Consider the following 8,890-nt stretch of genomic DNA (forward strand, 5'->3'; position numbering starts at 1 on the left):
ATTCTAAGTCATCTAACAGCGGGCCCCAAACAATTATTCAGTGCCACATATGCAAGATTAAATTTTGTAATTTTTGTGACAACTCAAAACACACACACACACAGCAACACATATTGCAGGTCCAGTCACCTAAAAAAACACACATGTGATGGTAAAAAAAAAAGAAAAGAGGAGGAGTGCTTGGCGTGGAAAAAAACACACATGTGATGGTAAAAAAAACAAAGAAAAAAAAAGAGGAGGAGTGCTTGGCGTGAAGAAGATGGAAACAACAAGGTGGGCATGGGCCCCGTTGGCTTAGCCGCGCATTGGAAGTAGAGACCATTCTTTCCTCCTTCCTCATCTCTCCCCGGCCTCGCTTTAAATGATAGCCATCTCTGTTTTCTTTTCTCATTTATTATTGTTGCAAGTTTACCGCTGTTTTTGTTCTTTTTTTATCTCTGTTTTCTTTTCTCATTTATTATTATTGCAAGTTTACCGCTGTTTTTCTTTTTTTTCCCCAAAAAAAAAAATTAAAAAAAATGTTTCACTGTTGAAATTAAAATAAAAAAAACATCCTCGTAACAATCTCATTAAGACTGAATACATGCAATGTTACAAGACAGTCAACATTCTTTCAATGAAATCATTATATACTGTCATCCAGCTCACACTAGTAAATTGTTGCTGATATTAATTTTCTTGTTCTTCGTTTTAAAGTTTAGAGATCAGTTATTTTGTGTGTGTGAATGGATGGGCAAAGAGTGGTAAATATTTTGTATAATTCCAAAATTAGTTTCCCTAATCAAACAGTGAAGTATTAAAAGAAAAGGAAAAGAAAAAGGAAAAGAAAAGTCACATGGAGAGGAGGGAGGAAGAGCTGGTAAGCGGCCCAAGAGGGGGACACCTCCTTTGCCTAGTTGTTGTTGCTATTTGGTGTTGATGTCGTTGTTTGTATTTTTATTTGAATTATATAATTAATAATGAAGTCCTTGTTTAGAGAAACCGATCATTCTCTCTTTCATCTCTCTATTTCTTGGTGGTCGAATGGGTTATTTAGTAAATTACTGATTACTGTCCTCTTTTAATCTCTCTACCTTTTTCTCCCTTGCATACATACAAACATACATTGCATCCCTCATATCTCATATCCTCCTCCTCCTCCTCTTCCCTTCTCCCCCTCTCTCTCTCCTTTCTTTCGGTGAGGGTTTTGTTTTTATTTATTTTTCTCTTTCTTTTCTCGAGAAAGAGAGGCCAACATAGAAGAAAGGAGGCTTCTTCCTTCATTTTTTTGGTGTTGTTGAGGCCTAATAATTTATTCCTTTTGTTTTCTTACTGCAGATTGTTAGATCGATCGGCTCTCTTTTCTTAGGTAAACTTTTTTTCGGTGTTAATTCAATTTTTTAGCTTGATCGGTTGACGATATGATTGGTTATTGTGTTTGATTGTTTGATTTTTGTTGTTATTTCATTGAGCTGATAAAAGCTAATTTTATGTGGGGTTTTGTTTGTTTCCATTTCTATAAGCTTTTTTCTTCTTTTTTTTCTCTTTGTTGTAACTTTTTTTTAATTTATTTATTTAAAATATTCTCGTGTTTGGAATCACTTAATTGACTGCAGAATTGATTTTTGTGCGGTTTCAAATCTTACCCAGATTTGATGAGAATTCGTTACTATTACCATCGCAAATTCTGTATCCAAGAATAAACTCGTCCGTGATTTCAAAAGCTCAACTGAACCTAGCCGTATCCGTAGAACTTGTCCTCCCGTGATTTCAAAAGCTCAACTGAACCTATCCGTAGCCGTAATTTCTTCAATCTCCAACCAGCTAAATACGTTTTTTCAATGAATATCATCAACAAAACACCACATTTCAACCCCAAAGTGAAACAAACTCTCATCGCAATAGTAAAACGCAGTTTCCTCAAAATTACAGTCATCGACCTCCTTGTAAAAAATCAAAAGCCACCCGTTAAGAGATAAGACGAGATAAGGTAAAGGGAATTGAGAAGAATAAAACAGATAGAGAGAGGATGGACAGAGTTCGTGAATAAGGGAAAACCTTCGCTCTTGTTTTTTTTCCCCTCTTTTTTTACAACATAAACCCTTTGTTCTCATCCACCCATATGTAGAAGACGGAGAACAGAGACCAGTTTAGAACTAAAATCTCTACTCCAAGAGCCAACGTTTGTTTTTAACCTTTTATTTTAGAATACAGCTCTAGGAGTGATATGTTAAAACTAAAATCTCATTTGTTTATTGTCCAATATTAAAAAAAAAATTATTGAATTCAATTGTTCTAATTTCATTCCAAACAAAGAATTCAAGTCCAAAATCAATAGATTTCAATTTTACCGTAAGAAATGAATTCAATTTCATCGTGGAATTGGTTTCAAACATGGTGTTAAGCTGATTTTGAGTTCATGAGATTGGTCCTGAGTGGTTGTTGAGGAGCTAGAAAAAAGTTTGCCTTTTAATCTCTGCTGTGTCTATCTATGGATGTGTTTGATTCGAGCATCCGCTTTTTGTTGTTGATACTAAGATATTCTTTCCCTTTGATTATTTGATTTGGTTGGTTATGAATTTGAGTTGGACCTTCTTTGCAGTTGATTTCTTTATTTCATCTCATTTTAATTGTCTCTTTTGGTGTATGACTGTTGAGTTGTGGTCAGAATTTGGTTTTGATGTTTGGGAAAGGGAAGGTATGAATAGAAAGTTTACTTGGGTGTATGGTATGAAAAGTTCATTGGATAGGCCCAAAAATATATACTTCTTTACCACAATGTGATCCTTAGTTTTTTGTTTTTGTTGATATGAAGTTATGTAGGCTTTTGCATGTTGAAAGTTTATCCAGTACTTACTTGAATGATATCCTTGCACTCCCAATACATTCTCCTCATACACTCATTATTCTTATTTTATATAGGAAAAAAAGTGCTCATAAACTATCTTAATGGCTAATAAAATTATAATGTGGGTTGGTTTGGGTATAAATCTTTTGCTCAAATCCAGAAAAAAATTCCACTGCCCTCATCTTCTTGGCCTTGTGAGCAATCCTAAGCTTCTATATGAATAGAAGTGCATATATTTTCCAAATTTCTAGACAAATTAGAACATATTGATCTTGACTGATTTCTAGTTTGAATTGATTATTTTATTCCTATCCTTTTGGTATTAGATATCATTTTCTTTATGGTATTTTTTTTTTCAGGTGTAGTGCATATTGCTGTTTGTGTTGGAATTTTCTTCAGTCTTTTACCTATAATTTATAAGGGACATTGACATTAGCCCTAATGCAAGGGCAGAGAAGTATCATTGGCTCCTTGCCAGAAACCCTGGACTTTGACCATGGATCCACATCTGGTAATGCGATCATAGATCAGCAAATTTGCTTGAGTAACATGCGAAATCCAGCGGAAAACCGATTGACGGAGTTTATGCTATCACCTAGTCACATGAACAATCCATATGCGAATTCTATTGATCAAGAACGGCAAAATTTGAGTGGCTGGAGCTTAGGTGAACCCAGTTCCAGTGGGCAACAAAACCAGGCAAGTCATGATGATCGGAAACTGGAACATGGATGGTCATCTTCCGCGAGTAGCTCTGCTGGAGCTGGTCCAAGGTTAGAAGAAAGGCGATATGAACCAACAAATATTCTTTCACTAAACAGGGTAAATGTGAACCCACAATATGAGCGGATTTCCAATTCGGATGCAATTCCACAGAATATCAACTTGAATGCTGGTTTTGTTGGTCATGGGGGTGATAATTGTCAAGTAATGGATGCCTCTGCTATTTACAAGCCTATTGGGCCAGAAAGTGAGCGGAACTCACCTACTAGTGGTCCAGATAATTTCTTGCGTCCTGGAAATGGGGGATACTTAGTGGAACAGAATGATGGAAGACCAGGTTGTTCATTGGATGGTCGCCGACAATCCTGCAAAAGAAAGGCTGTTGAGGGGAATATTGGCCAGTCATCTGTGGCTGGAAGTTCTAGCTTCTATCAGCGGTCAGAGAGTAATCCATGGCCTGGGGTTCCCACTCGATATGATGCAGGCAGCAGTTTAAGTATATCTGCTCCATCGGAACAAGTGAACCCCAGACTTGGACTTGGAGTGAGAGGACTAGCTTGTGATGCTATCCCAGAATCAGCAGTTGCTGAACGTGCAGAAAGCTCCCATAGAAATTTCCGTTTGAGGATCAATTCTTCAAATCAAGAATCTTCTCCCCCCTCTTTATTTTCTACAGGAAGCACCGTAAGGCGTTCCAGTTTATCATCCTCCCACCGGTCATCAAGAACTCTTCCGATTGATCATTCGTTGGACTTCAGGTCATCATCCGCCATGGATAGTATAACTCAAAATCAGCCAGTTATCCCAGCTCCAGCTTTGCCACAGAATGTGCAATCATTTAGATGGAATGAAAGCTCAAGCTCGAGAACCGGTACTTCATCAAGTTCCATTAGCTTGGATGATAGAGACGAACCCAATGCAAGAAACATAACAAGACACATATGGGAACATCCTATATTTGCTCCTGCAACTGAGTTGAGAACTTCAGTTAGGAATCCAGCCAATAGAAGCTTAACCAGTGGACAGGTAAGTGGACCTGGAAATGTTGGTTCTACATCTCGGACTGGTGCAAGTCCAGGTATCCACCCTCTATCTGCCCCAACCTGGGGTCCTCATACCAATCCTCCTTCAAGAAATTCACGAAGACTAGCTGAGTATGCTCGTCGATCATTGTTTTCCTCTTCTGCTGCTGCTGCTGCTGATACTGGAGGCCAGAGCAGTACTCATTCCCCTTTCCATTCTGGTGCTTCCAGCTCAGAAGATACAGTGCCTTCATCTGGAGCTGGTAACCAGGGTCTTCATCGACCACATCCAAGATCAGCATCATGGTTGGAGAGACAAGGTGATGGTGTACTGGGAATTCCTTATCCTCTGCGGGCTTTGTCCAGTGAAGGAAGAAGCAGGCTTGTTGTCTCCGAGGTCTGTTTCTTGTCTTCTGTGAGGATTTTAAGTATTTTCATTTAATTTTAAAGGTGGTTTGACATTTGATGTTATCTTCATTTTTCCTTACCATTGCTAGTTGTCATCAAAGTTCTCTTTTCTTTCCTTCTCTCTCTCTTTCTCTCTCTCTCTCTGTATTTCTACTGAAGGTTTAGTTCTGGCTTATATGCAAGTGCTGGATAATGCTGTATCAACTTGCTAGGGTATTTCTACTGAAGGTTAAGTTCTGGCTTATAAGCAAGTGCTGGATAATGCTTTATCAACTTGCTAGCTTCCTGTTAATGAAGTATAACTTTGTGGCAACTTTGGTCGGCCAACAACAGAGATTTATGGAGTTAGGAGAAATTTCCTTTTCTCTGTCTCTCCTTTCAAACATCTTGGAAGAATACAACGCATTTTCTTTCTTAGTTTCTTTTGGCAGTTAAATTTGTCGATTAAATTGACATAATAATCATTAAAAAGTCCGTGCGTTTTGTTATGCATGAATATTGCTTTCTGATTTTTGTGTGGTAAACTTTGTATTGACTAGAAGTTAGTGAATTTTTTTGATTTCAAGACAGTCATTACTATTCAAAGTTGTTCCTTTTATAATATAATACCATGCTTCACTGTGGACATCTTTCTGGTGATGAGTTGGGCTCCTTTAATTTTTTATTGTGTTACTTAAAGCAAGCATGATAGGACTCAATCTACTCTTTTACAGTGTGCTTGACACATACCCCTTCTGATAGTTATTTCGGGTTTTTGTTCTTGGTCTCTAAAAACTGCTCTTATGAGTTTTCTTTTCATGTTTCCTAAAAGTTTTTGGAACTTTGAAAAACCAAAAACTCAGAAGTTCTGCTGGTAGTTTTTATTTTTTAATTTTAGATATCGTTTCTGCAGGTTTTCACTAACTGTCCCCTCTCATTCTCAATCACTACCATCCACCACTGTCAGTTGGCAGCCACCAGTACTTGATTGCCAAACAGTCAGAGGTTGCCAATAGTTGACTGGTCAGAATTAATCTGTTGTTAACCTTTTAGTTGGAGTCACTGGTCGCCATTGGTTAGTTGATGGCCATCTGCTGGTTGGCAATGGTATCCGCTGTGGTGGATTGCCAACTGGTCAGAGTTTGGCTGGTAAGAGGTCGATGGTTATCAATTGTATATTAAGTCACCAGATTTTGGATTTCTCTTCCTTGTTTCTTCACCAAACAAATTATTGTGGCAAACATCCTCAGTGGATGAGGAATATCCAGTATGTATAATGTCACCTGTACAGGCCACATACACTATAACCAATTGTACATTAAGAGTCACCACCATAAAAACTGGAAACCAAAATCATGAAAATTACACGTAGAAATTGGAACTTATACCAATTAATCCCAAAGTATTAACATGAACTTGGTGAGTGATTTTGAACTTTATTCATTGTCAATCTTTTATATCCACAAGTTTAATCAATTATCTTCGTAGACCTCCTTTTTCATCCAATAGCTGTGTTTTATCTGTTCTGATTATGTCAGCTGCCATACTGAATTTGAATAAAGAAAAATTAATGATACGTAAGAGGGGGGGGGGGGGGGGGGGGGGGGGATGGTGTAATAGTGTGTGTTGCATTTAGTTCCATAGATTGATGCCTATCATTTTCCAAGTTCCCTGATGTTTGTGAGTCTCGGCAAATGATTGTGGAGCTTAATTTGGTTTTTCTATTTGTATAGCAGATTCGCAATGTCTTGGATCTCATGCGTAGGGGTGAAAGCTTGCGATTTGAGGTAGGAATTGTAGAAACTCTTGGTGTATGTTTCAGTTTATTACATGTTAATTGGAAAGATGAGCTGTATGTGTAATTTGCTGCTGGAAAGATGAGCTGTATGTGTAATTTGCTTCTTCTTCTTTTCTTTTTATTTATTTATAAGCTGCTGGTGGTTGATGGCTTGAAAACAAATCTTTAAGCCACAAACAGTGGATAGTTATAGCTGCTAAACAATTTATATATTTATATCGGTTTCGATCTTATTATGGTTCTGAAATGTTCACGAGTCACTTTGATCTGGGATAAGTTGTGGAAATAATAAGGCCATTATCAAGCGAAGTCTGTTCACCAGATTCATTTTCCTTTTTAGCACAACAAAAGATCTGGAACCCGCATATTCTAAATATGTGAACTGTTGACCCCAATTTGCATGAGATGTTACTCGGGCATTTAACTTGAGGCTCTTATTCTGGTCCATTCACTGCCATCTGAATGACATTTTACGCATTCAGAACATGCACTTCTGAGGTACAGATGCTAAACATTTTGTGATTCCCCAACTGATAATTAATCCTGGGGCTTGTGTATGTTAGTTTTTAATTGTAGTATGGTGGGATGAACAACCAGGAAATTTTCTCCCATTATATAAACACTCTCATGCTAACAGATGAGTGAACTCACTTGTATTCTCAATAGTATCAGATTTTTAACTTCCGCTCCTGCTTGTGTGCAGGATGTTATGATTCTTGACCAATCAGTTTTGCTTGGAGCAGCTGACATGTATGATAGGCATAGGGATATGCGGCTTGATGTTGATAACATGTCTTATGAGGTAGAATCTAAGAAACGGTTTCTTGGTGTCTTTTTTGTTGTGAAGACTCTTCTTGTAATGGATTTCTTTTCTGGAATTACAGGAGTTGCTGGCTTTGGAAGAGCGCATTGGGAATGTCAGTACTGGATTGAGCGAAGAAACTATAGTAAACAACTTAAAACAGCAGAAATACTCTGTTGCTGTTGGAGCGAAGGTGGAGGCTGAACCATGCTGCATTTGCCAGGTAATGATTTTGTCCTCTGGATTGGTGCCTTGAGTCCAGAGGCTCTTCTTTGCTTCACTAATTATTTTCTTCCTTGCAGGAGGAATACAATGATGGAGAAGATCTTGGAACGCTGGACTGCGGACATGATTTCCACGTGGAGTGTGTTAAGCAGTGGCTGATGCACAAGAATTGGTGCCCCATCTGCAAAACAACAGGACTTGCTACATGAGAAAGGGTAAAGATGTTAAGGCCATTACACACGGTTGGTACACGGTTGTACGCTGAAAACGTGAGAGGCGTGGCCCTGGAAATTATCTCATATTTTGGTTACTGGATGGTGAGCGCTGCCATACACCACCTATTCTGGTTGCCCTCATTGTCTTGGCAAGTCAGGAGTCATTTTTTCAAAAAAAGAAAAAACACAAATAAAGAAAGAAAACATAAATGCTAGTGGATGTTGCAACTGTCAAAAGAAGTGGGGACGCAGAAGTGGGATTCCAAATTTATTTATCATTGAAAGTTGGTGGATGCCGCAACTTTCAAAAGAAGTGGGAATTGCAAAAACTGGTTTCATACATTTTATTTATCGTTGAACGAGTAGTTTTATGATATCAATTGAATATTCAACTGCCTTATTTTTATTTTATTTTTCTGTTTCAAGTACTGACCTCTTATATTTGCAATTCTGGAGTTTTTGGAGAATTTGATGGTACCTTTTCTTTTTTTGGTTACGTTTTCTTATTCAAAATTTCCAGCGTAACTTGGTAGTTCATGGGCACCGTTGCAAATTCTAGAGCTGGATTGGATTAATACAGGAGTATTATTTCCTAGCAACGGATTAGGTACAGCATCCGACGCAAACAGGGGGGTAATGGCGTCCCTTCCATTCTCGTTTTTCTACTCGCCTGCTCGCCAATTTTTATTTTTCGATTTATCAACACAAGCTAGGTGCTGTCGACGTTCAACAATTTTCGTTTTCTCACCTAACCACTCATCCATTTTTTTTATTTATTTATTAGTTTGATACCCTGGAGGTGTTTTTTTTTTCCAGCAAAAAATAATATATGCCCAAACTTGAGAATTATACATGTTAATAAATAATCGGAAAGTTAATATAAATATGCTA

At 37.8% G+C, this 8,890-nt stretch overlaps 1 protein-coding gene across 4 annotated transcripts; it reads left to right on the forward strand.

Annotated features, from left to right (window-relative positions):
* Positions 1-1,012: 1,012 nt before the first annotated feature.
* Positions 1,013-8,468, forward strand: LOC105120612 (probable E3 ubiquitin-protein ligase HIP1). 4 transcript variants are annotated; one of them, XM_011018878.1, is made up of 8 exons: positions 1,184-1,348; positions 3,187-4,969; positions 5,873-5,939; positions 6,019-6,122; positions 6,696-6,746; positions 7,461-7,559; positions 7,642-7,782; positions 7,862-8,468. In XM_011018878.1, exons 2-8 carry the CDS (start codon positions 3,269-3,271, stop codon positions 7,991-7,993), a joined length of 2,295 nt encoding a protein of 764 aa, XP_011017180.1. In that variant the 5' UTR covers positions 1,184-1,348; positions 3,187-3,268; the 3' UTR covers positions 7,994-8,468. The 4 variants fall into 4 exon arrangements, with proteins under 4 accessions (XP_011017178.1, XP_011017180.1, XP_011017177.1 ...); XM_011018876.1 differs by lacking the exons at positions 5,873-5,939; positions 6,019-6,122 and adding an exon at positions 1,013-1,177 and having other exon boundaries at positions 1,318-1,348; positions 6,693-6,746; XM_011018875.1 differs by lacking the exons at positions 5,873-5,939; positions 6,019-6,122 and having other exon boundaries at positions 6,693-6,746.
* Positions 8,469-8,890: the final 422 nt, after the last annotated feature.

This window comes from Populus euphratica, unplaced genomic scaffold, assembly GCF_000495115.2.
Source record: "Populus euphratica unplaced genomic scaffold, PopEup_1.0 scaffold6.1, whole genome shotgun sequence".
NCBI classification, from domain to species: domain Eukaryota; kingdom Viridiplantae; phylum Streptophyta; class Magnoliopsida; order Malpighiales; family Salicaceae; genus Populus; species Populus euphratica.

What these genes read in the sequence shown, in the direction of transcription:
- LOC105120612 (XM_011018878.1), top strand. Translation starts at nt 3,269, where the DNA reads ATGCAAGGGCAGAGAAGTATCATTGGCTCCTTGCCAGAAACCCTGGAC. An exon ending in CTGTCAGTTGGCAGCCACCA is followed by an intron (nt 5,940 to 6,018) that starts GTACTTGATTGC and finishes TTTTAGTTGGAG; the next exon opens with TCACTGGTCGCCATTGGTTA. An exon ending in TGGCTGGTAAGAGGTCGATG is followed by an intron (nt 6,123 to 6,695) that starts GTTATCAATTGT and finishes TTTGTATAGCAG; the next exon opens with ATTCGCAATGTCTTGGATCT.